Below are 27,736 nucleotides of genomic sequence, written 5' to 3'. Positions count from 1 at the left end.
TGTTTCTTTACATCATAAGTTTCAGTCTGTCTGTGGATGTCATGTTCTGTCCTTACCGAGAGGCAAGCTTTTATGGGGTGGTAGATTTCTTCTGGCTATATGGGAAAGTACAGAATCCTCAGAGGTGTTTAGAAGTTTAGGAAATGAACTTGAGGAATGAAATAATGTGGACTTTGTACAATCTGGAAACTTATGGACATTTACAAGGCTCAATACAATAGAGACTCTTTTTTTTTTTTTTTGTTCTTTTCTATTTTTTTAACCACTTTACCACTAGAGCATTTTGCTGTCTTACGTCCAGGCCACTTTTTGCGATTCAGCGCTGTGCGACTTTAACTGACAATTGCGCGGTCGTGCGACGCCATACCCAAACGAAATTTACATCCTTTTTTTCCCACAAACAGAGCTTTCTTTTGGTGGTATTTGATCACCTGTGCGATTTTTACTTTTTGCGCTATAAACAAAAAAAGAGCGTAAATTTTGAAAAAACAACAATATTTTTCACATTTTTTATATGAAATTCCCCCCAAAAAAATGTAAAAATCTAAATTTTTTTTAAATTTTTGGCCAATTTGTTTTCTGCTACCTATGTTTGGTAAAATAAAAACTATAAGTGTATTTTGATTGGTTTGCGCAAAAGTTATTGCGTTTACTAACAAAGGGAAAGATTTCTGTCATTTTTGGTGTTTTTTTTTTTTTAACGCGTAATGACGGCGATCTGCGATTTTTATTGCGGGACTGCCACATTGCAGCGGACATATCGGACCCTTGACTGACATTTTTGACACTTTTGGGGGTACCAGTGACATTACTGCAGTAATCAGTGCTATATATATGCACTGTTACTGTAAAAATGACACTGGCAGGGAAGGGGTTAATTTTATTGGCGAGGGAGGGGTTAATGTATGCCTGGTGCTTACTGACGTGTGGAGGGGGAGGTGACTGTGTGACACAAGGACAGATCCAGGGTTCAGCTATGCTGAACCCTGCAATCTGACCCTGCCTGTCACTTGGGAGATCCGCCCGCTTGTGTAAACACACTAGATCCCCGACGATCAGGGAAGAGCAGAGGCGATCGCCGCTGCTCCTCCCCTGGCCCGACTCCCGCTGTGACTGAATACAGCGGGAGCGAGCCTCCGGCGGCGCGCGTGCGCCGCCGAGAAAGGGGAGTGTCTGACGGAGTAGTACTACGTCGTCAGACGATAATGAGCCACTTTGCCGCAGTAGTACTACGGTACTCAGTGGTAAAGTGGTTAACCTAAAGACTGTCACATTCCCCTTATCTTTTCATGGACATTTCCTATACAGTTTAGCTGACCTTCAATTATGTATCATGGTCTTGTCATATGTAATTTAATATGTCCATGGCTTTTATTTTTAAAGATGCTTATAAAGATAGGCCAATGCATTTATAGGAAAGCAATTCAGAATGATGCATGTTGGAATCAGAAACTGTGACAAAAGGAAGGTTGTTTAAGGGTTAAAATATTTGTTGCCCATGAACAGGTATTCTACAGCAGTGGTTCTCAACCATGCCACTTCCCTCCTTCCGAGCTTCGAAACAGCTGCAGGTCCTCCCAACATCCCACAGTGACTCCCAGCTCCCATATGGTGCTTTTCCACTGCATGGAACCGAACGGTTCGGCTTGCTTTTGACCTTTTCCACTGCTGGTACCGCATGGTATGGTGTAGGAACGGTTCGGTACGGTATGGCAGCGCTTTTCCACTGCATGGAACCGAACGGTACGGCTCTCTAAAACATTACCACCTCGATTGTGGTTCCAAGAGGTACCAAACCGGTACCATATCCCACAATCCTTTGCATGCAGTCACTACTAGCCACTGATTGGTCAGAGAATCGTTGTTATCCCACCCACTTAACTTTAGTACTACTTTAGTGGAAAAGCAAACCATACCGAACCGTTCCATGCGGTACCAGCAGTGGAAAAACAAACCGGGCCAAGCAGGGCCGAGTAGAGCCGAGCCGGTACTTGCAGTGGAAAAGTGCCATTAGTGCTCCTCAAACTCCAGCCCTCAGCACCCACAGAGTTCCTCAACATTCCATAGTGCCACCAAGTGCCCTGCAGTGTTCACTAACTTGCTGCAGAGCCTCCAGTGTCCCCAAGCCCTTGCAGGGCCCTACAGTCTCCCACAGTGTTCCTGCAAAGCCCCCAGCCTTGTGGAGAGATCCAATCCCCCACAGTTCCCCCAGCTTCCTCTAGAAACCTCATCCCCGACAGGGTCACCAAATCTACTGTAGAACCCTCATGCCTTCCAGAGTGCAGAACTTCCCGGCATTTCAGAGCATGCTTTGTATTCCCATATTTGTATTGTGCGAATGTCAACTTTTTTTTACTGTTGGGGTTTGGAAGGTTTTAGAAGAATTTACCAGACCCTGGTCTCAATAAGTTGAGAGGCGCTGGTCTGGAGTTTCATTTTCTTTTTAGTCATCCAAAACCAGCCAGTCTTATCACTAAGAATAGACAGCGCAAGATTTTTGATTCGGAAACCCACTTCCCATCAATCAACTCTTCGGTATAATAATGGCTTTAATGGCTTTTACAATAGTCATTCAAACAATTATAATAGACTATATCGGCCAATCTTTACCAGAGTTTTATAGGACTCTAAGGTTCCTCTTGACGTTGTTGAAGGCTTCTTGAGCTGTGGTTGATTGACCTCCAAGTTGCAGGTGCCTGCATAGGTCTGAGGTCACTTGCCAGAGTCAGGTGCATGAGCCCAATGATCTTTTTAGCACTGTGAAAGGATGGCATTCTGACCATCATTGTAAGGGATACATTTTTTCCTCTGACCACCAATGTAAAGGTCATTCTTTCCACTGACCACTAATGTGAGGATCATTCTTTCCACTGACCACCAATGTAGTGGTCATTCTTCCAACTGATCCCCAAAGTAAGAGACATTTTTCCACTGACCACCAATGTAAGAACATTCTTCCCATTGATCGCCATTGTAAGAAACATTTTTCCAACTGATCACCAATAAATTAATTTGTGCAAGGATTCTCCAGACCTTCAAATTATATTGTATTGTATAAATGTTACCCCAAAGGATTCCTTTGGGGTAGTCAGGTTGAAAAGGTCTGGTTTGGACTATATAAACATTTATAATAGACTAAATAGGCTACAAATTTTGGGTAATTTATTCAGAAAACAGTTATCTTTATCCATGTAGAGCAGGTAGGCTTGCAGGCTGATATTGGGTAGACAACACAGCATTACAAGTCCTTAAAAGCTTCCTTATTTGCTTCCATAAACTGCTTGAAGGTTTTAACCTTGGGGTTGAGTTTTCGGGTCAGCTCCACGTCGCGGTCCGGTCTCATGTGGTAGAATAAGAACATACTGGCCATCTCCTGCGCTCCCGGGAAATTCAGTTTTTCGTATGCCTCAGGGGTAATCTGTATACACAGCAATCAGAGATTAGGAGGAAGACTTTTAAAAGCAGAATGCCATTTATTAAATAATCTGAGCCCCCTCCCATAACAAAGAGTGTTCTTTATTATATAACATAAATCTATATAAATGCCTACTACTTTTCCCATCATGAACCTCAGGGAGAGAGCGTGATGACAGTGCCTAGAACTACAGGAGGCATGAGATCAAAATACACTAGATAGGAAGCAGTTGTGCAATTCTGTATGTCACACAGCTGGAAATATAACTTTGGCAAGGGAACCACTCATTCTTTAAAAAAATTTGCTTACATGCAAAGAAACCTTGAAGAAGACTAGAGATGAGCTATTGAATTCGCTGGACGTTCATTAAACAATTGAGAAATATTTGCAAACCCCACTGAAATCTATGGGAGCTGAACCTTGTCATTTTATTTTCTGGCCCCTTTCAAAGCCAAATTGCACACTCTGAATAAAAAAAAAAGAAAGAATGAGTGGCTTGGCACGGTCACAAGGGTAATGTCCCAATGCAAAAAAATGTTCATCGGGGAATGGTCCCTCTGGTTTTTGAGACTTTGAGGGCAGCATGGTAAAAATAAAAATCAATAGCTTCTCCTGGCCTCCCATTTCTGGACTTTTGGGTTCTCCTCCCAATTGGTGTGGCTCCTCTATCTTGGGTCTGTATGGTATAGTGCCTATCCATTCTAATATTGCTTGCACTGATATTTGTAATTAATTGCTGTATTTTTGTCTCTTTTGTTTATACCCTGATATAGCAATATGACCATATGTGTAACATCTTAAATGCCCCTGAAGAAGCCTTCGGCGAAACATGTTGGGCACCTGCTTGTGGACTAGAGCCGGACTACTCACCGGAGTAGCCACTAATATTTAAGTGTATCATGGTCTTGATAACCCTGTTGCTAGTATTCATATGATATATCCACTCAATTGTTTCTTTGTCTGTTTTATATACATTTCAATGTTTTCATTCCACTCTATCTCTAGTGGATGATTTTATCCATGTATGATTAATAAAGCTTTGATTTTTTTATATATACTTTGGTGAATATTTAATTTCTATTTGGTACCCATAAAGTCCCACTTTTTGGTCTCCAGCCCTCATCACTCCTCGCTTTGGTGAGAGCTCTGTTTATTCAGAGCTATATTTGTTTAAACAATCAATAGCTGTGTAGCTGCCAAAACCCTAGCAACCAATACCCTCATCGGTTGCTAGGATGTAGGGAGTCAGCCCACATAGCGTCCTTGGATTCTTTGATGCAGGCAGCCACCAGCATCCTAGCAACCAAGGAGAGGAAAGCCATTCATTTGGTGGTGGCAGTTATACAATCACTAATTGAATGACCTCAAGCTGCAGTTTTGGTGGGTGAATGAACTGGCCATTTAGTTTGCCCATTTGATGAACTGCTAACCTATAAAGTTCCAGTTGAACGCTACATGGCCTTGAACCTCATCCCTAAAGCAGATGCAATAATTCATTGCAGTGAGGAGGTATTCTGCTATAAATGTAGACTAGTCAACACAAAATTGAAGTTCTACGTTGAACCCCATTACAGACATTTTTAAAAGAACTAAAATAGACCCCAGCAGGTGTTAAAAATATAATAATAATAAAAAAAAAATTTCAGCTGCTTTCATTCTCTGCACATTTGTGTGTGTTTCAGTCTGTGTAGATGATGGCAACATCACCAGAAATAAGTAGGCAGCCATGGAGATTATGATCAGCCTCACCTTGGAGTCCACAATGGTCTTGCCAATCACCTCGGACATGATCTCTGCGTATTGTTTGATGGTTAGCTTGTCTGCACTCAGTCCGATATCCTTCCCAGTGTATTCAGCGGGATTCTTCAGGATGCTGCGGACAACCGGACCGAGGTCTGTGACTGATATCCCATCCATTGGAATGTCTCCCATAGGAATGACTGAAGGAAATTGGTTTCAGGGCAGAGTAATAAGAAAGTTATAATAAATAGAATATGGTTTACTCAGGTCAAATATAATTAAAAAAAAAACATCTGTGTTCCCCTCGCTTTCTAGCCTAGACCTAGAGACACAACACCAAGTGAGCGGAAATTTCCCAAAAGTGAGGAGAGATCCCTTCTTAGACAGTTGTCACCAGAACAGGTGTCTCCATTAGATTTCCTCCCGCCGGCTGTTCCAGGGACAATTGTAAAATTGTATTTAAATTCTTTTTATTCATTTTAAAAAAAGAATGTACAAAAACAATACTCTAAAAGTCAATATAAAGAAATGGTAGTGGTAAAAAAAAAAAAAAGCACTTGTGGCTTTATCGTTATTTAATCATTTTTTTGTATAATTCTCCTTTAAGGGGGCGTGGCAGGGGGTGTGTCTATGCCTACATACTTTTGCTAATGGATGTCCCTCGTTCCCATCTCAAAAAGTTGGGAGGTATGGACCATACTAAAAACAATCTATTTGCGATATTAGGGACTGCCTGTATACCCGCTGTTCCGATGACCATGGTCACCAGGATACATAGAGAGGGTCAGTGCCAGTTGTAAAAATAGAGGCCCATTCATTACATATTGAAAGCTGATCAAATTAAAATGGATACGATTGTTTTTTGTTTGTTTTTTTAATAAAATAGAATGGACAAGATGATTTTTAAAGTAGAGTGCTTAGGGAGTGAAATTGAAAATGAATAAAAGATAGAGATTTGACATTTTAATGATGTTTTAAGGTATTTCCCTATTCACCAAGCTGCCTCAATTCTGTATTAGTTTTGATTTTCAAAATAAAAAAATTAAAAAAAAAAAAAAAAAAGATAGCGATTTGATCAAATTGATGTTCTAATACATTCATTAAGCATAATTATCAAAAAGCTATATTAAAATTAATTGAAAACTAACCAATAGGGTCAAATATGAACTGTTGGATAATTCAATTATAAATGATGATGAAACATGATTAGAGATTCATATAGGGGGCCCCTTGATGATAGAATTGATAATTCATACAGAATATGAGGTTTCAATGTGAGTGAATAGAGTTAATGGATGTATCTCCAGTGAACCACAAGGATTCCACAATATATCGAATGATACTTATCCTGTGAGCTACCAAATAACTAAACAGATGTTGCAACTATGTGTAATACAATAAAAGTAGATATTCGGAATGAATGAGTAGTTTCATACTATAGCAAATAAAGCCTGACAGATGTTCTAATGCCACTCTATTCAAAACAAAATTAGAAAAAAGTATTGGTTTCAGATATACTTTACAAAAGCAGGGTGAGAAGTGTGTTCAGAATGGTCAATCCGGGGGAGGTCAGTGAGACCCAGGCAGCCATGGTGGACACGCCATCCTCATTGCAGCCTAGCAGAATTGGCCTGTATATGCAGAACAGAATTACTGCACTGATACACTGGTTAAATTTGTTGCTGGCGCATTCGCTAGAACGTTGGCAGCTAAACCACAGTGTCATTGGTTGCTATGCAGGGTCCTAACAGCCAAAGATGAGTGTGAAAAATGGGTTGGCATCTGGAGTATCCAGTATAGCAGGATAACCAGAAACGTGCAAAAGCCCTCGTTACCCCGGCAAGCCACCCACAATACACCTAACAAGAAGCAGAAATTATGTTTGGTGGATTGTCTCAAAAATAAAATGGCAAGCAAAGGCCAATTTAGGATATAGCCTGCAACCATCCACTATGTAAGGCAATCCTAAGAATATGGTCCTAAGAAGATGGTGCCTAAGAAGATGGTGCCTGCTTATGAAGCATGTAAAATTAGAGAGTCTAAAAAGGGAAATGGCATAAAGGCCAGTTTTGTCTTCCTCCAGTATTCAGATTGTGGTCTTAGGTCTGTAAATGGTAGGAATTGTGGTCCTAGTTTCAATATTTCTCCATAGGAGACTGGGAAAGGGTGCTATTACCATGCGTGACTCCAAGATTTTGGACTTTTCCTCCTCAGCAAAAGTAGAAACTGCTGATAGCTGGAATATTTTATGAACCAGCCAGCAAGGTCACTAAAAATTGTCAAAATTCTAAACCTTGTTCCCTTGGTGAGGGTCCTTAGAGTTTTTTTTATAATTGCTTCACAATCATTTTTGTTTGACTGTGCATTTATTTTTATCTACCATGAAGACCATCTGGACTATTACAATAAATGTGTACAATATTCCCCTAAAACCTTACCCAGCTGATACGTCTTTCCATCTTGGCATTTCTGTGGCCTGCAGAGCGTCAAGAAGTTCTCGAAGTAGAAGGCAAGCCTTACGCTGGTCATGGGTACTTTAATTTGTCTAAAATATTCCTCCACTATCCCTTTACTATCAAAGTGAAGAACTTCCAGCTTGCCTCCGGTAAGTTTGTGGACATTCTCCAGGCCACTGTAGACCACATGCTGTAGTCCCAGCTGTTTGCAGAGATCTGCGATCTGTTTTCCCTGAAACATAAGAAACAACAGGATTTTATCAGGAGTTACTGTGCTTTGTTCTTTAAAAAGTACTGGGCAATATCATACCCGACAACAAAACCACCAAAGTTTTCTATTAATGGTTCCTCTTAGAGGGCACTTCTCAGCTTCTAGCCAATATTAACATGGGGCAATATAATACACGAAGAACAAACCAACACCGTTTTCCATTAATGGTTCCTCTTAGAAGAACTTTCTCAGCTACTAGCCAATATTAGCATGGGGCAATATCATACCCAACAACAAAACCACCACAGTTTTCCATGAATGGTCCTACTTAGAGGAACCTTCTCTGCTTCTAGCCAATATTAACATTGGACACAGCTATATACAGTGAAAAAAAACCACCACGGCTTTCCAATAATGGTTCCTCTTAGAGGGACCTTCTCAGTTTCTAGCCAATATTAACATGGGGCAATATCATACATGAAGAACAAACCACCTTAGTTTTCCATTTATGGTTCCCCTTTGAGAAACCTTCTGTGCTCCTAGCCAATATTAACTTGGACCAGTATCATACCCAACAACAAAACCACCATAGTTTTTCATTAATTGTTCCTTTTAGAGGAACAATTTTACAATATTAACATGGGGCAATGTCATACACAGCAAAGGAACCACCAACGTTTTCCATTAATGGTTCCTCTTAGAGGAACCTCCATAGCTCCTAGCCAAAAATAACATGGAACAATATTATATCCCCCAAAAAAAAAATGAAAAAAAAAACACCAGTTAATGGTCCCTCTTAAAAGAACCTTCTCAGCTACTAGCCAATATTAGCATGGGGCAATATCATACCCAACAACAAAACCACCACAGCGTTCCAATAATGGTTCCTCTTAGAGGGACCTTCTCAGCTTCTAGCCAATATTAATATTGGGCAATATCATACACAAAGAACAAACCAACACTGTTTTCCATTTATGGATCCTCTTGAAGAAATCTTCTGTGCTCCTAACCAATATTAAAATGCACCAGTATCATACCCAACAACAAAACTACCACAGTTTTTACAATATTAACATGGGGCAATGTCATACACAGCGAAGAAACCACCATAGTTTTCCATTAATGGTTTCGCTTAGAGAAACGTTCATAGCTCCAATGAGAACATGGGACAATATCATACCTAAAAAAAAAAAACACCAAATTTCTATTAATGGTTCCTCTTAGAGGAACCTTCTCAACTCCTAGCCGATATAATCTCAGGGCAATATCATATACCAGGGCTGCTGTTAGAAATAACGGGAGCCCTGTACAGCCTACCTGACAGAGCCCCCCACAAAATATCAAAACTGTTTTTTCGCCAGAAATACATTAAAATCATTATTAGTGGACACGAACACAGCATCATTTACAAATTTCCTTCTAAATCTAAAGGATATAACTATATTGAGTTAAAAAGAAAAAAAACTCAGTGTGTGTAGTGGCTGTATGAACATAGCTGCAGGTCCTAATTTGACAGGCGTGTGGTTGAAGGTGCATGGCCAGGAACACAAACAGTGTCCACGCACCAGCACCCCTGTCAAATTAGGACCTGTGGCTGTTTGTATAGCACCTGCATCCCCATAGTGTAGGGATCTCCAAACTACAGCCCTCCAGCTGTTGCGGAACTACACGTCCCATGAGCCATTGTAAAACTCTGACATTCACAGACATGACTAGGCATGATGGGAATTGTAGTTCCTGAACAACTGGAGGGCCATAGTTTGGAGATCCCTGCCATAGTGTAAAAGGTGGCTCCAAACCACTCATTCACACTGTGTGAATAAGCCCATTTTTAAAATGATTTTTTCCAATTTTTTTGTTCTTTTTTTAAATTTTTTAGCAATACTGTTGTCCCCACAACTTTGGTGAAATATCAGGCGTCTAAACAGACCCTTGATGTCTCACTTTTGGAACAGAGAAAGGGACTAGGGACATAGATCCCCAATCCTTTTTCTGCAACCGTCAGCTGCACTGGAAGATGAATGAACAGGAAGTTCTCTGTATGGAGGCTCCTGTTCATTCACAAACCGAAGCACAGTAAACACACTTTACTGTGCTTCAGTTATGAATGAACACAGTGAATGATCGGTTCCGATCACACACTGTGTTCATTTAGGATAGAAAGGGGCTAGTAAATATGACACATTTACCGGCCACCTTCCCCGCTCTCTATCTTCAAGCATCCCCCAGTGTGCCATGTGTGCAGCCAGCGGGAGGGAGAGGAGGGAAGCTGGCAGAGCTACGATGTTTGAAGAGCACACGGCATGTCAGGTACACAGCAGGCGCACACAGCAGGGGGGAAGGGATGTAAACAGAGAAGGTGATTGCTGTGACGTGGGGGGGGAGGAGGATACTTTAACAAATCCCCTTTAGCTGCTGCAGGGGGATTGGTTTCAGTAATCTCCCCCCCATCACCGCACTCATCACCCTCTCTGTCCACATTATTTTTTCCTCTGTGGTTCCCCCCCCCCCCCCCTGTTGAACTGATAGCGGGTTTTTGCCTGTTATCAGCTGACAGGGCAGAGCTACTCCAGGCACTGTAAGGAGTTTGACAGTATTGTCGGGATCCATCTGGCTGACTGATTGACAGCTGCACCCACCCCTTCTCCAGTCCGGCATTTCAGTCAACACTAGAGGAGCAGAGTTGGTAGCAGTGGCTGAACAGACTGAGAACTGAGCTGGTGGTCATGCGGGGGATCAACTGACTGCTCATGTGATCGATCAGTTCTCATCATAACTGCTTCCTGTTGGACTGAACACATATTAGTTACACAGGTTCTGTGGCTGATAAAGGTGGTATATAAACTCACTTGGTGCCTTATCTGCATTAACTCCTTGGCACCGGCCACATGCAAATATGCGGCCTCTCAGTGGCTGGGCCTTGTAGCTGAGCAGATGCATATTTGCTTGCATGAGTACAAACAGCGCTGTGCTGAGAGTGCGCCCTCCGTGCTCCTGACACAGTTACCGGCGCCTGGTGGAAAACCCTCCATACAATCGGGAGATTTCCAAACGTGACTGTTGTGACAACCAATCTTAGTGGTCACATGACCTTAAATCCCTCGACATGTAAAACCCCTTAAGGGACCAGCTCCTGTCGGCTCCAAGGGGTTCAATTAGCCTCAGAACCTGTGTAATTCATATGTGTTCAGGTTAAAGAGATGAGGTGGCAAATATAGTTGGGTCTCCAAGACAGAAAGTGATGGGAAATAATCCCAGTAAGACACAGGGTTTAAAAGTAGATATAAGTAGTTCAAAAAGTAACCCTAGCTGAAACACTTTGCTATAGCACTGTGCATCATAAACCATTACCATCTTTTTATTACAATACCATTTTTGCCTATTTTTAATGCTTTTGATACACCTTAGTGCTGCTGTAGCACTGCCCCTGCAGGGGTTGCTGAGTATCAACTTCCCTGGGTCTTCCTCTGATTATCCTGCAGCCAGTTGCTTGGGTATTTTCACTCGACCAGGTACACACTCATCCGCTTGTTATCCAATGACCAGTTTGGGGGATTTTTTATTTTTTTTATTTATTGGTAGAACTTGGATAGGAGAAGGAATTATTGGGATACTCCAACTTTAACTACGTACAGATGAGGACAACTCTTTCTTGACCTCCTTTGGTTAGACTGAATAGCAGACCCTTTGCTGAACTATACAGCAATTGTATGGAAGAATATGCCCTTTGCTTGCTCTGGCAGCAGGCTCAATAAACTCTGATTCTTTGGGACACTAACCAGCAGTGCTGGGACAAGGTCATCCAGCGCCCAGGGCGAACGTGCAAAACTGCGCCCCCCCCCCCCCCCCCGGGTTGTGCATGACCAATCATTTTACCCATGCCTGATTACCACACTTGATAATTACACCTGTGAATAGAGTGCTAAGGTCAGGACTGAATAATTTACCCCTATGAGGCATTTCATATATGCATGAATACATACATACAAACACTCAATATATACATTAAACCACCAACTAATATACCTGTCTAACCCAAATGTCTTCCCTGAATTTTTTTCATAATAAACGTTTAAATCCCAACTTCAGGAAAAAAACAAAAAATCAACCCTTGCAATGTGGCCTGAAAAGTCCCAGTATATTCCTAAGACTAGCATGAAAAAAAAAAAAAAATGGTTTGATATTCTCATCGTGTGTATGGGACTTTTTTATTCTAGGAGCAGTGGATAAGGGTAAAACCACTTAGTCCCAGTTCACACTGGTGTGATGCGGGAAACCCTGCTATTCAGTGCCGGTTCCCGCATTGCACCAGAATCGCACACTGGTTTACACTGAGATCTGCAAATCTCTGGGGGGTGTCAATGTAAAGGTAATGATGACACTTTCAGATTGGTTCGCAGATCGCAGTTCAAACTGTGAAATGGTGCAGGAATTGGATCCCATAGGTGTGAACACCCATGCAATCCGATTCCAGTGCGAACCAAAAAAAAGGGCCCTGCTCCATTCTTGTGCAAATGGGAATGCAATTTCAGCCAAAAAGTTTGTATGGCTGAAATCACATTGCACAGACATCGCATGTGATCTGCACCACAATGTGGTGCAAATCACATGCAATGTCTGACATTGCAATAGTGTGATTCTGCACTTAAACTGGCACACATGCATAGGTTTTTTTTTTTTTTTTTGGTTTAGCCAGTGGGCTGAATTGAAAAAAAACACTTACAGATTCATCCATCCACACAAGAGGTGGATGAAGAAATCCCCTCCACGAGACGTATTCTGACGCTGGGGACTCTTCTCTGTCAGAATACACTGATCAGCATTGCAGCTGATTGGCTGCAAGCTGCTGATCGAACTAGGTTTTCCAGCAAGCTCCCATTCTACAGAAGCTCCCATTCTGACAGGCGGCTTCTAACAGGCAAGGCCACACATAGATCAAAATTCAGCTGGTCCCTGCTGAGCTGAACAAATTTTGTTTCATGTATACCCAGCTTTACCTTAATCCTTGCTCCAGTAGGCTCTCTCCAGTGCTGTGATTGGTCCTCGGGAGCTCCTGGGTAAACACTGTGACTGGCTGGGTCCCACTCCAGCCTCATCATACCATACAGGGTTAATGTTCCTGTATGGTATGTGATGAGACTTTGGGTGGTAGAGGAGAGCACTGTAGCTGGCTGAAGAAAGTATACATGAGGCTATTTCCCCCAGCACTGCAAGGGTGGACTGTTTCATTTTGCTGGAGTTGGGCTGCAACATATCACTTGTTTCTGATCAATCTTTGAATAGGTTAGGAATATACTGGGACTTTTCAGGCTCTACATACTGTAGATGTATTCCACACACACACTATATCTTATTAAAAGGCAGGATTTTCATTAAGTTACAGTGTGTATGTGGAATACATTTACAGTATGTGGAGCCTGAAAAGTCCCATTATATTCCTAACCTATTCAAAACATTTTACTTTCTCTTTAGTAAACCTGCACTGCAAGGGTCAGTACAGGTTTACAGCACAGCATTGCACAGTAAAACAGGACAGGACAGATCGGGACTCACAGGAGGAAGAAATTCAGTCTGCTATCTGTCTCTTATCTTCAGCTTGAGGAGGAGAGGAGAGCTCCGATGTCTGCTGGGCAGAAAACAGTGATCGAGGCTGCAGTGTAGTGTGCTCTGCTTGCTCCGCCCACCTGCACAGGAGCTCTCACGGTCCCCATCCAACCAGCCAGCCTGTACGAAACCTGTGCCCAGGAGAGTGTTCCTCTCCTTTCCAGCAAGGGGCGGGAAGCCTGCAGAAGGTATGGGCGCATTGTTGGCTCTGATTTTGGACATGTTTTAGCAACACAGGAGCTTAGAATAAAGGTGATTCTTCAGTGTTTTGGCGCCCCCTCCCACACTCCGCCCAGGGCAGCCGTCCCTCCCGCCCACCCCTTGTACCGGCCCTGCTAACCAGTATCCCCTTTAGCTGGCACCGGTCCGATGACTTTACTAACTTGAAGGGATGGCCCTCACAGAACAGGCCCTTAGACGTAGGTCTGTACTCACAGTAGCCAGGAACAGATCCTTCTAGGTGTGTCTCCCTCCCAGTCAGCTCTGCAGAACATCTGGGTTGTAGCTCCTGTGACTCTGGCCCGCCCCGCAGGTCGACTACCTGGGGCCACATGGCTGCCTGTACAGAGGAGGGGCCCGCTCTCCAGCCGAGGACCCCGTGCACACGTGCTCTCTTGGTATAAATACAGTCATCCAGCATGCCTTAAGGCACCTTCCTCTACCAATGGCCAGGGCTGTATCTACACCCATGCTCCCATTTGTCAGGTTTCCTCTCACTGTCCAATATGCCCCTTTCTATTGGACCAATGTGAAACAGACAGACAACATGAGCAGCATCTGATCACACTGAGCAGACCCTATCAATGGATCACCGCTCCCTGTTAGGCAGAGAGTACCTAAATTTGCCTGACGGTGCCACTGTTAAGCAAGGAAACTCAAAAACGATGTACTCTCTAGCACCTACCTAGGAGGGTGCTACACAGCTAATCTCCTGCAGTCTCTTTGTATCCACTTCTTGGCTACCTGCACTTCAGCGATGACTGAATGGCATTTTTTAGGGTGGGTTACCTGAGGGTGACAACAGTGAACCCTGCCTGCCTAAAGACATGCCCGGAGCTTGAAGGAAATGATAAGCATAGGACATACATGACAGGGTGGAAGAAAACCAGGCATTAGGGGGTTAAATTAGTTGTTGGGATATGAGAGGTCAGGACTCTTACCTTATTGGCAGAGCAGACGAGATGATGGGGAGGAGCAGGAGAGAGAGTAGTTGGAGGGGAGGAGTGAAGGGGCTTCACTTACAGACTGAAGATCATAGGAGAAACATTCCTTCCTCCTGCCCTGGTGATGCCGTTTTCTGTTGTTCTGCTAAGGAGGTTGGACGTTGGGGTCCTTGACGAGGATCCAAAACATGGCGTCGAATGACAAAATGGTGGGACCCATCTCAGGTATGGGTTTCCATGGTTAGTTTGGTTCAGTCTAGACTGACCGGGTAGTGTAAGGTGGTAGGGGTCTTTGGTCAGTTAGGATAGTCCTCGATGCGGTGTTTTGGTGGACAGAACCTAACCTAATAGTACCACAGACTCCAAAGTTGTGGAAGATGGTATCGTCAAGGATCTGCAACCATTCTTTGATCTGGATTGGTTTGACTATTTTATGTTTTTCCGTTATTTATGGTTTTGTTTAATAAAAGGCCGAACCGGCCATTTAGAGTCGATTCACACTAGCGCGATTTGTCAGGCGACTTGTCAGCCTGACAAGTCATGGTCCCTTGCGGTCCATTGACCGCTACTGGACCCGTTCTAATAGGAGCGACACAAGTCGCTCCGACTTAGAAAAAGGGTCCTGTACTACTTCGGGGCGACCTCGGAGCGACTTGCATAGACTTCCATTATGTGAAGTCCATGCAAGTCGCTCCGAAGTCGTGGTGCATGGGAATGCACAAGTCGCCCCCGAAGTAGTACAGAGTCGTGCCGCGCCAGTGTGAACCAAGTCTTAATCCCAATGCTGAGTTAGTGTTGTAATTTAAAGGTAAAGGGGGGTGGTGTTGGGTACTGATCCAGGTAATATGGTTAAACAGGTGGGATCTGAACTACCCTAGTCATGTATGTCAGCAGAGCTCCTTGTAATCTCCATTAGGAGGGCAGGTAAAAACTGAGAGACAGGAACAGAATGTCATCACTCTAACAGGAAAAACCTGAACAAGGACCTTCACTGCAGGATCACCAGGGATTATTTTATGAAATCTGCACATGTAAAAAAATAAAAAAAATAAAATGGCTTCCGAAATTACAGTCAGAAAGAGGAGAAGAAACCTTTTGTTTGTACAGAGAAAATAGTCAAGGAACACCTTCCCCCTTTTTGCAGAAGCAACTTCAATGGAAGTCAGTCTGCACCTAAGTTAAGTCATGAGTTGTTACCTGTTTGACCTCCTTATCCTTATCCATATGTTCCCAAAAGTTGGTGACCACGAAAGCTCCATAAGTTCCTTTGAGGGCGGCCTTCACACTCGTCTCATTGTCCAAATCCGCTGATACGACTTCCGCACCGGCTTCCTTCAGCTTCTGCGCTGCCGGTTTAGTGACATCACGAGTCACAGCCCTGACCACAAACAAGTTGTCCTGAAGAAGAGCCTTGACCACTGAACCACCCTGTGCTCCTGCAAGAGGGGAATCAAAAGGAATATGATAGCAATGTACAAATACCGTACTGATGACCCTAGCATAGGGGAAAACATTTTTTAGTGAAAGGGAGTTTAGCCACTTCAGCCCTGGAAGGATTTGCCCCCTTCGTGACCAGGCACTATTTTGCAATTCGGCACTGCGTTATTTTAACGGACAATTGCACGGTCGTGCGATGCTGTACCCAAATAAAATTTACATCCTTTTTTTCCCACAAATATTATTTGATCACCTGTGCGATTTTTAGTTTTTGCGCTATAAACAAAAAAAGAGCGACAATTTTGAAAAAAAAAAAAAAAAAAACAGTATTTTTCACATTCTGCTATATGACATTCTCAGAAAAAAAAAAAAAAGTAAAAATCTAAATTTTTTAACATTTTAGGCCAATTTGTTTTCTGCTACATATTTTTGGTAAAAAAAAATCACAATAAGCGTATTATTCTTGCGCAAAAGTTATTGTGTCTACTAACTACGGGAGAGATTTATGTAATTTTTATTGTTTTTTTTTTTTACTAGTAATGGCGGGGATCTGCGATTTTTTACGGGACTGCGACATTGCAGCGGACAGATTGGACCCCTAACTGATATTTCTGACACTTTTGGGGGTACCAGTGACATTACTACATTAATCAGTGCTAAAAATATGCACTGTTACTGTAAAAATGACACTGGCAGGGAAGGGGTTAATACTGTTGGTCATCAAGGGGTTAAATGACAGGGGAGTGATACTAACTGTGGGGGGGTTGGGCTTGTGAGATGATCACAGAGACATGGGATCCTATATAGCAGGATCACATAGCCTCTGTGATCATCTGAGGGAGAAGGACGGATGGCTGTGTTTACATCAGCCGTCCGTCCTTCTCTGTCAGCGGGGGGGAGATCGCCGATGTCAGGCGGCAATCGGAGCCGCCTGACACACGCACTGGCTTCCCCCACTGGCGAGCGGGGACGGGAGCGCGCCGACGGCGGCCCGCGCTCGCCCCCTAGCTCCTCCCAGGCGAGTGCCGGACTTTGCCTGTACGAGCCAGCCCGTCGCAGTACATCTGCGGCGGCTGGTCGTAAGCTGGTTAAAAAGACACGCGGCCATTCACTGAAATTGGAAGAGAAGCGGTTTAACCTTAATCTGCGTAGAGGGTTCTTTACTGTCAGAGCAGTAAGGATGTGGAATTCTCTTCCACAAGCAGTGGTATCAAGGAGCTTAAAAAACGATTAGATGGGCATCTTAACGATCACAACATACAAGGATATACGATGTACTATTGACATAAACACACACACCACAGGTTGAACTGGATGGACTGGCGTGTTTTTTCAACCTTTCCAATTATGTAAATGGGTAACCAAGATGGGATACAGCCCCAGAAGGTTCATTTGTCTGGAGCTATTACACATAGATTCTCCAAAATGAAATACCATAGATTTGTAAATCCAGATCCCTTTGCATTGTGAAAGAAGGTGAAGAGCATAACCAGTGAATATCAATGGTTTCACAATATTGGAGGCTAGAGGTTTACTGATCCATTTACTTCAGAGGCTCATCCAACTTTTGGGTAACCCCAGAAGGGGGTCATACTACGCTGGAGGACCACTGGTTTTCTCATGTTCAAGGCCCATTAACCATTTAGTTCTGGTGAGTGGATCCCCAAGAGGGTTTTTGAAGCACCTTTCCACTGTGTGGAGCACCTCAAGCACCTTCTTTTTGACTTCAGCACCTTATTGAAGTTGCACTTTGAGTGGACTGTTTACCCAATTTTGGACATTGTTTATACCACGTTCTGCACTTTAGCACCAGTTATTTTGACTGTCCATATTTTGCATTTAGCACTATTGCACTTTATGCACAAAATTATTGTCATTTAGTTTTAGCACTATTGCACTTTCATTATTTCATTAATTGATGGCATTTATTGTTAATATTTGGTGTAGCACAATTGCACTCTACACTATTTAACCACTTGCCGACCAGTCACGTTGACTGTACTGCGGCAAAGTGGCTCGTTCCCGTCCAGCGACGTAGACCTACGTCGCTGGACTCCTCACCTTGTGGGCGGCGCGCGCGCGCCGCCGGAAGCTCGCTCCCGCTGTATTCAGTCACAGCGGGAGTCGGCCAGGGGAGGAGAGGCGGTGATCACCGCCGCTCTTCCCCAATGTAAATTTTTACATTTTTTTGGGGGCGGATTTCATATAAAAAAATTTGAAAAATATTGTTATTTTTTCAAAATTGACTCTCTTTTTTTGTTTATAGCGCAAAAATTAAAAATCGCACAGGTGATCAAATACCACCAAAGGAAAGCTCTGTTTGTGGGAAAAAAAGGACATAAATTTTGTTTGGGTACGGCTTTGCACGACCGCACAATTGTCAGTTAAAGTCACACAGTGCCGAATCGCAAAAAGTGGCCTGGACGTAAGACAGCAAAATCCTCCGGTGGTAAAGTGGTTAAATAATTGATGTTTCCTACATTCACCTTATTTCTTGACATTTACACCATTGCAAGCGCTGTTTTTTGACATTTTATTAATTGTTTTCTATGTGTTTATGCATTGAGCCTACAGTGCATCTGGAAAGTATTCACAGCGTCTCACTTTTTCCACATTTTTTTTATGTTACAGCTTTTGCCCAAAATGGATAAAACCCATTCTTTTCCTCAAAATTCTACAAGCAATACCCCATAATGACAATGTGAAAGTTTGTTTGAAGTTTTTGCAAATTTATTAAAAATAAAAAATGAAAAAACTCCCATGTACATAAGTATTCACAGCCTTTGATCAATACTTTGTTGAAGCACCCTTGGCACCAATTACAGCCTCAAGTCTTTGTCAGTATGACGCTACAAGCTTGGCACACCTATTTTTGGGTAGTTTCTCCCATTATTCTTTGCAGGACCTCTCAAGCTCAAGGTTGGATGTGGAGTGTCAGTGCACAGCCATTTTCAGATCTCTCCAGAGATGTTCAATCGGGTTCAAGTCTGAGCTCTGGCTGGGCCACTCAAGGACATTCACAGAGTTGTCCTGTAGTCACTCCATTGTTATCTTGGCTGTGTGCTTAGGGTTGTTGTCCTGTTGGAAGATGAGCCTTCGCTCCAGTTGGAGGTCCAGAGCGTTCTGGAGCAGGTTTTCATCAAGGATGTCTCTGTACATTGCTGCATTTATCTTTCCTTCAATCCTGACTAGTCTCCCAGTTCCTGCCGTTGAAAAACATCCCACAGCATGATGCTGCCACCACCATGCTTCACTGTAGGGATGGTATTGGCCAGGTGATAAGCGGTGCCTGATTTCCTCTAGACATGATGCTTGCCATTCAGGCCAAAGAGTTCAATCTTTATTTCATCAGACCAGAGAATTTTGTTTCCCATGGTCTGAGAGTCCTTCAGATGCCTTTTGGCAAACTCCAGGCTGGCTGTCATATGCCTTTTACTGAGGAATGGCTTCCCTCTGGCCACTCTACCATACAAGCCTGATTGGTGGAGTGCTGCAGAGATGATTATTCTTCTGGAAGGTTCTCCTCTCTCCATGGAGAAATGCTGGAGCTCTGTCAGAGTGACCATCAGGTTCTTGGTCACCTCTCTGGCTAAGGCCCTGCTCCCCCATATCGCTCTGTTTGGCCGGGTGGCCCACTCTAGGAAGAATCCTGGTGGTTCCAAACCTCTTCCATTTATGGATGATGGAGGCCACTGTGCTCATTGGGACCTTCAATGCTGCAGAAATTCTTCTGTACCCTTCCCCAGATCTGTGGCTCCATACAATCCTGTCTCAGGGGTCTAAAGACATCTCCTTGGAATTCATGGCTTGGATTGTGCTCTTACACGCACTGTTAACTGTGGGACCTTATCTAGACAGGTGTGTGCCTTCCCAAATCATGTCCAATCCACTGTATTTTTCACAGGTGTACTCCAATCAAGTTGTAGAAACATCTCAAGGATGATTAGTGGCAACAGGATGCACCTGAGCCCAATGTTGAGTGTCACGGCAAAGGCTGTGAATAATTATGTACATGTGGTTTTTTCATCTTTTTTTTTTATAGATTTGCAAAGATTTTAAACAAACTTCTTTCACATTGTCATTATGGGGTATTGCTTGTAGAATTCTGAGGAAAATATTGAATTTAATCATTTTGGAAAAAGGCTGTAACATAACAAAATGCGGAAAAAATGAAGCTCTGTGAATACTTTAGGGATGCACTGTATGTTGATCAATGGAAATCAAGGCAGCTCAAAGATATGGTGTGAACTAGCCCTAATACTGCATGTTATAAATTATAATACATGTACACAGTTGTCACAACTATGTCAATTTACTTTAAAATCCAGGGAGTCACCGTGTTATTTTACCCTTCTCACCCTGCATGTACAAATCTCTCAGTTCTTCTGATTCATCAGCCCTGACCTGGCTCTGTTCCCTGCATGGTTGGCAGGTGTCCCTTATTTTGTAAGACAGTCCTGATATGCGAAGGTGTTGCATATACTGTAGCTGCCTGTACAACTGAATTACAGGATGCAGCTCTGCACAGGTATATTTATATTTAAGCAAGAAAAAAAATGATATCTATAGTTTACAGTACATTAACATTATCACTAAGTTGTAGATATACGCATGATTATAAATAATACATTAATAAATAATCTGGCATACTTTACATATTAGGCCAGCCTTTCTCAATTTTTTCAACACAGAGGCACCCTTGCAATAACTTTCTGGTCTCTGGGAACCCCTGCTAAAAATGACTGTATCTCCCACTCAGGATACCTTAGTGTGATGGTCAGTGGGAAGAATGAGCCTTACACTTGTGGTCATTGGGAAGAATTATCCCCTTGCAAAAAGGTAAAAAAATCAATGGTTTCAGTGGGAACTTATCTGATAGGTAGAAGTTGGTCATTGCTCAAGGAACCCCGGGCAACCTCTGAAGGACCTCAAGGGTTCCATGAAACCCTGGTTGAGAAACCCTGTGTTAGACACTCAGAGCCAATCATTAACATGGGTCTGCCCCCTTGGATAGGGATAAGGGCTCCTTTACAATAGTGGTCACTGGGAGAAGGACCCCGTTATATTGGCTATTAATGGCGAAAGTTTCACTTACATTGGTGGATTCAGAACCTGGTCGCGTGACTAATGACTTCGCTAGAGGATCCTATAGGATTATAGGCATACGATGTACTCAAAGTCAAGAGAGAAGGGTTCCCTTACATTGGTGGTCAGTGGAAAGGAAAATGCCCTTGTGCCACTGTATAGTTTCCTGAGATCATAGGCGTGCGCAGCCTAAAGCATTAGGGTGTGCACACCAAAGCTCAAACACACACTACCAATCACTCACGATGTTCATTCAGAAAGGTAAGGGGCCGGTAAATTATATATTTCCCGATCCCTTTCCTCACTCATCCTAAAACATTCCCACAGCAACAGCTGGTTGGGGAGGAGAGGAGGTAAGCCGGCAAAATTGCGGGGGTAAGGGGAGGGGAGCCAGGGCAGTAGGGAGAATCTGCACTGCACAGGGTGATTAGGGTGTGCCTGGGCACACCTGGCACACCCTGTGCGCACACCTATGCCTGAGATATGAGAGGAGAGGCTCCACTAGTCCCATGCTGTTGAATCTTCCAGCACTGATGCCAGAACTATGAGATACATCTGATTACTCATAAAGACACCCCCACTTTTGGAAGAACCTTCCATGGAAACCTGGTTGAAAAAGCTGCCCTATAAATTGTTTCCTAGGTTGATTTCATGTTGAATTAACACTCACTGCTCAGACAAGGCCTGATTGCTTGATGGCTCTAACATTTGTCCTAGATGCCCCAAAAGCTACATATATATAGCTGCCACTTCCCCACTTCCCTAACAATGATTGAACATGGTTTTGAAACATATAAATCAATCTTTTCCCTCCTGGAGGGGGTCAATGTCTTTTGCCAAAGCCGAGGTTCTCATCTGTTCTAGCGACAGATGTGTTAGTAGGGAGAGATATATCTTTAGTTCCATTATAGAAGCAGCTCTGTCAGGGGGGTACCCCATGGGGTCCCAAGAGTGGTCTGAAGAGTAGGTGAAGGACCCAGCCACCCAAGCTAACACACATTTTTCGAATCACAAATTGTTGTCCAGTAATCTTCATATTTATTATTAGCTTTAAAGCAATGATGAAGTGGGACTGCTGAGCCCCAATACGTGTTGGCTGTTATTGGGACCTCTTGTGGTGTTTAGTAAAAAGATACTGAGCTCATACAATACCTTTGGCACTTTCTTCCTTCTTCTACTCTTGAGGCAGGGCAAGTGTTATGTGAGGTCTGTGAGCAGCTTACAACTTCAAGGTCAGCAACACCCCACCGGAAGTAGTAGAGATATCTGTAGCACATACATATATGCTGAAATGGGAAGGCGTGCTGACGTCACCAGGTGATACCCAGAAGTCGGGCGGCAGCGTTCCATTGAACGAGCTGTGAATAGCGCTATTGATTTCTACATAAATGTGAGGTTTTTTTACTGTGTTTAAAATAAAGTGTCCTCTACATACTACACTATTGTGGCCCCTTTCTTGCATATCCCTTTGTGAGCATTGGGCTTTGGACGTGACCGGGCTTTGTATGGTGTTTGGTGTACATCGCGGCTCCCTGCTGACTGTATAGACTACCTAGAGAGAGGCACTATGGCACCCGCAGGAATCCATTGATGCTTCTATCCTTTGTTTGATGCCTTTGTTTGATGCCTATATACATCTGGGATCTGGTACGCGTTTAGTGTGCTTGTAGCATGCAGCACTAACCGTGGATGAAGTCACATTAACTGGTGGTGGATTCTTTCCAGCACTCAGCACCCTACATTGGACTTTTGCTGTTCTTTTGGACATTTATTAAATTTATATAGAACACTAATTTGTGTTATTATATTGGAACATTCATCACTGATTATTTATAGTTTACACGTTATTGGTTGATATTAATCACATATTCACTGGTATTGTTTTATATAAGTTTGATTTACCATCAACACCTCAATTTAGCGCGGCTTTCCTTTTGTAATTTCTCTTTTAGTGTTTCCCACTACAGCTGCAGCTTTATTACACTAGTTATTTATCTTTTTTATTCATAATTCTGTGCCTAGCGTTGGTTATTTTTTATACTATATATGCTGAAATGTCATCTTCTCTGCAGTCTTCATTGTTGGACAGAGCTGCAGAGAAACCCTTTGGCAAAAACTATGTAAGCTGCCATTGGGGAGGAAATCCAAATCTAAAAAGACATCATCAAGTGATGCTGGAATGTCAACACCTATTTCTGTGGAAGGTTGGAGAAACTAAATTTAGATCCAGATCTGACCTACTCTGGAAAGGCTGCTCGTGTAAAATAAGGTTCCCCTTCGGTGGGAACTAAGAAAGTTCATAGCACAAAACATATCACAGGAACACCAGGTCAAACTGCTTTAATTGTTCATCATAAGACCACAGAAAACATCCAACGTGTTTTGGGGGCCACAGAATTCTCCTTTCATCAATGAACTTTAACAAGGCTTCGATGGACTTAGATAAATCTTTACATGGGGACACTAAAAAAAAACCTAAAGCCTGACTGTCACAGGCTTGCCAACTGGCTATGTTCATGTACTGTCTCCCAGCTCCTATGTGCGCAGTTTGGCCATAGAGCTGACAGTGACAGCATATGACCATCAGGTGACTATGGAGTCCCAGACATTTCAGCTAATGCCAGGCTCAGGAAATGTACCTAAAGCTAAATAAGGTACAAATATGAATATTAAGTAAGCAAAGCACAGAATATTTAGAAACTGACTATTATTTAATTAACCCAGTTATGATTGTATGATTGGCTCTAGCATTTGTTTTGGTTGAGTGGAAAGATGATAGTGGAGGGAGCCGGCATGATTAATAAATGGCCATATTCACAATCACAACTTGATGAGGTCATCTGTTTGCTCTCTCCTCTATGCAGCATATTCTTTGCATGCAGCAAACCTGATTGGCTCCCATTCCTGCCCCTCCCTCTTCTAGTCTCAGTGATACTTTACAGAGGATTGCAAGGCTGATATCAAGTCAAATTCAGATACTTATATTAGTTACATTTACATAAAACCTCTAAATACTTATAAATACACAGTGTTAGTTTATTCATGACAACTTCGCTGCATTCATTTGTGTCTCAGCTATAATTGACATCCTACTCTGTACACATTGTTATCTATATTTCTGTATGCCTTTCTAATGCTGTGTTCTATGGCAATCTCCATGTTCTTTACCTGGGATGAATGCCAGTGAGGGGGTGTGCAGGAGCTGAGCGCATTCTACTCATTCTACTGACACCAATAATAGAGTGCCATTCTTCCCACTAAACCAACGATGAGGCACTATTCCTCCCAGTAAACCAATAATGGGGCACTATTCTTCTCACTTAACCAACAATGGTACAATGGTCCTCCCAGTAAACCAATGATGGGCACTATTCTTCTCACTTAACCGACAATGGTACAATGGTCCTCCCAGTAAACCAATGATGGGGCACTATCCTTCTCACTAAACCAACAATGGTACAATGGTCCTCCCAGTAAACCAATGATGGGGCACTATTCTTCTCACTTAACCAACAATGGTACAATGGTCCTCCCAGTAAACCAATGATGGGGCACTGTTCTTCTCACTTAACCAACAATGTTACAATGGTCCTCCCAGTAAACCAATGATGGGGCACTATTCTTCTCACTTAACCAACAATGGTACAATGGTCCTCCCAGTAAACCAATGATGGGGCACTATTCTTCTCACTTAACCAACAATGGTACAATGGTCCTCCCAGTAAACCAATGATGGGGCACTATTCTTCTCACTTAACCAACAATGGTACAATGGTCCTCCCAGAAAACCAATGATGGGGCACAATTCTTCTCACCAAACCAACAATGGTACAGTATTCCTCCCAGTAAACCAATGATGGGGAGTTGTTAGGGTATTTTCTACTCCTACTGGCCACAGTCTGGCCCCCTGAAGGACAGTAAATTGGTCCCTTGTTTCGAAGTTTGAAGACCCCTGGGTAAGGGGATGCTCTAGCCATGGCATTCGTCAAATGACCAGTGACTGGAAGGAGTCCATACCACCATGTACAACAGGTTTTGAAAGCATTTCAAAGCCTTTTTTACTGTTTATGACTATGAAGAGAGGTTGTAATGGTTTGGGGTCAATTTGGGGTTATTGTAATGGCTATATAATTATATGTTTTATATTTTTCTATATAGTTTTATAGTCTATACTTTATAACCTACCATTATGATTTATGTGGGGTAAGACGCCGCTCAAGATGGACCCAGTGCTTTGGATGTGGATATGGCTGTGTATGGCCTCAGCCAGCGCTGCTCCAGCTACACCCTCTGACATGTTTTGTCCCGGCTACCTACCGCTGGTTGAGGCCATACACAGCCATATCTAAATCCACATCTGAAGCACGGGGTCAGTTTTTAGTGACGTCTTACCCCACATATTGCCTTTCTTCTGAATTAGTGCCTAATGCCTGCTCCCACTGTCTGAATACCAGTAGGGACACCTGTTATCCTCCAGCTTTGAGCGGCACTCAAAGTCCACACGTGATACCGTTATGATTATGTATACATTTTATTGACCATTAATATTTTTCATATTATCAATAATTACATTATTATTTTAATATTATTATCTTGCTACATTTTATTACTCTATGATTGTGTTAAATCATACTACTTTTTTACGATAATATAAATATCTTGTTGTATTTATGTTTTTTTGTTATGTTACACTACGCTTATCTTGTAAAACAGGGGGTCTCCATATTATAGCCTGCAGGCCACATGTAGCCTGTTATGAGATTTTGAGATTTTGTCTGGCCCACACTAGGGTCAGTGGTGTACCCTCAAAGTGCACAGAATGACAAATTGGGTCAGCTGGTCTCCACCCAGGATTCTGATGGGGACCCTGATGAAAGGAGAGACTTTGACAGAGACTCTCACTCCAACTTACCCTAACAGGCAGTATCTCACTCAAATAGCCATGTATAAGAAAAGTAAAAACTTATCAAAAAATAAAGTAATTTAAAGTACCCATACCTTTGAAGGACCTAACATGTTTCACTCTAAAAAGAGCTTCATCAGAGGTGCAGTGTGCAATAAAAGTAAGGGAAAATATGTGTGTCATCACATGGCAAAAGAACAATGTCCAACAAGGTAAGTTAGTTTTTAGGGAGCCAGATTAAGCCTTTTAGCATCCGCAGTACCTTAGAGTATAGTGCCAAAGCCCTTTTACAGCCTGAAGGGAACAGGGTTGTCCTCTATTGTCCAAAATCTCATTGCTCCTTTAGATGTGGATACTATGTAGCACTGCCCCCGTAAGGACTGCCAGAATCACACTTTTCGGGTCCCCCTGAGTTGGCAGCATACAGTTCTTTAGTTCTCCTTCCTTGGCTTGTTTCAATGATCAGTCCAGGGGGATTTGGCTATTTTGTGTTTATTTAAATTAGGGATAGGAGAAGGGAATAGTGGGGTACTCCAAATGAACTATGCACAATTGGTTGAGGACTCCTATCTTCAGCTACAGCCAGGCTGTTGATTCACCCTGCCACTATAGGTGAATTTGGGAATTAAGTCTCTTTCCTAAAATGACATGGTGAGCTTGTAATTATCTTCAGGATACTCTCACTAGCATCCTCTTTACATCCACCGCCAACACCCATCCACTGACTATCCTACACTTGGGGTGGCCCCCCTCAGGTCAGGCCCCTCTACACGAGTCCCTGTACTCACGATACTGTGGTCTCCAGTGTCTCCCCCTCAGTCAGCTCTCCTGGACCTCTGAGTTAAGCTCTTCTCATCCATTCCTCCGGTCCTCAGGATGACCTCCTGCAACTGCATGCCACTACTACAGAGGAGGAGGCATCAACCCCCCTCTCTCCGGGGACTCTGCTTTCCAGCCAAACATGTGCTTCTGGCTTTTATACAGTATCCCAGATTGCACTGAGGCGACCTGCACTCTGCCAATCACCAGGGCTGTATCAAAGCCTATGTATCCATTGGTCAGGTTTCCTCCCACTGTCTAACATGCCTCCATATTGGACCAGTGTGAAACTCTCTCTAGACACAATGAATCGCATATTAAGTACAATGAGCAGACCTTACTAACCGATCCTGCTCTCTGGTAGGCAGAGAACAATATAGATTTACCTTCAGCCCCTCTGGTAAGCAGACAAGGCTCAAAACTAAACTTTCTCACTAGCACCTACCTAGGAGGGTGCTACAACTATAAGACCAGTTACAGTATATGAGACAAAGGTGTGACACCTCCAGTTGTGTCCTTAATTTATGCAGTTTCTCACTCAATTTAGCATTTACACTATATTATATGGCATCATCTTTGCAATTTTAATTAGGTTGAATAAAATTTATGTTTTTAGCTTAGTGGTTCCTGGTGCACGGGTAGTTACACCCCCCTTTATGTTACTGCCTATCTTTATTTGGTTGTATCAACCTACCTAAAATGAAGGTCCTCCCAAATTTACCTACCTTTTTCTCACTTCCCCATTTTGGATCCCCAAATCCTTTTACAAAAACGTACCCAATTTGTATTTTCTTTCCTGTGGGGACCTCGGCACCTCGCTATAAACTAGCCACTCTTACCAGACCAACTTTACAGTGCAGCCTGGCTATGCTGGATTTCCATAAATATTTTATTGCCACACAG

At 42.9% G+C, this 27,736-nt stretch overlaps 1 protein-coding gene across 1 annotated transcript in view; it reads right to left on the bottom strand.

Annotated features, from left to right (window-relative positions):
* Positions 1-3,144: 3,144 nt before the first annotated feature.
* LOC309557947 (nmrA-like family domain-containing protein 1) overlaps positions 3,145-27,736 on the bottom strand; it is a 28,520-nt gene continuing 3,928 nt past the window's right edge. The window contains exons 2-5 of the mRNA XM_082260819.1: positions 15,787-16,025; positions 7,594-7,843; positions 5,165-5,355; positions 3,145-3,418 (exon numbers count right to left, since the gene is read on the bottom strand). Of these exons, the coding sequence (XP_082116945.1) occupies positions 3,239-3,418; positions 5,165-5,355; positions 7,594-7,843; positions 15,787-16,025 (860 nt within the window). The 3' untranslated portion in view covers positions 3,145-3,238. The remainder of the gene's footprint in view (positions 3,419-5,164; positions 5,356-7,593; positions 7,844-15,786; positions 16,026-27,736) is intronic.

This window comes from Pelophylax lessonae, assembly GCF_965119305.1.
Source record: "Pelophylax lessonae genome assembly, chromosome: 6".
Lineage (NCBI taxonomy): Eukaryota > Metazoa > Chordata > Amphibia > Anura > Ranidae > Pelophylax > Pelophylax lessonae.
Note: the sequence above shows the minus strand (reverse complement) of the source record. Positions and strands in the feature narration are given on the sequence as shown.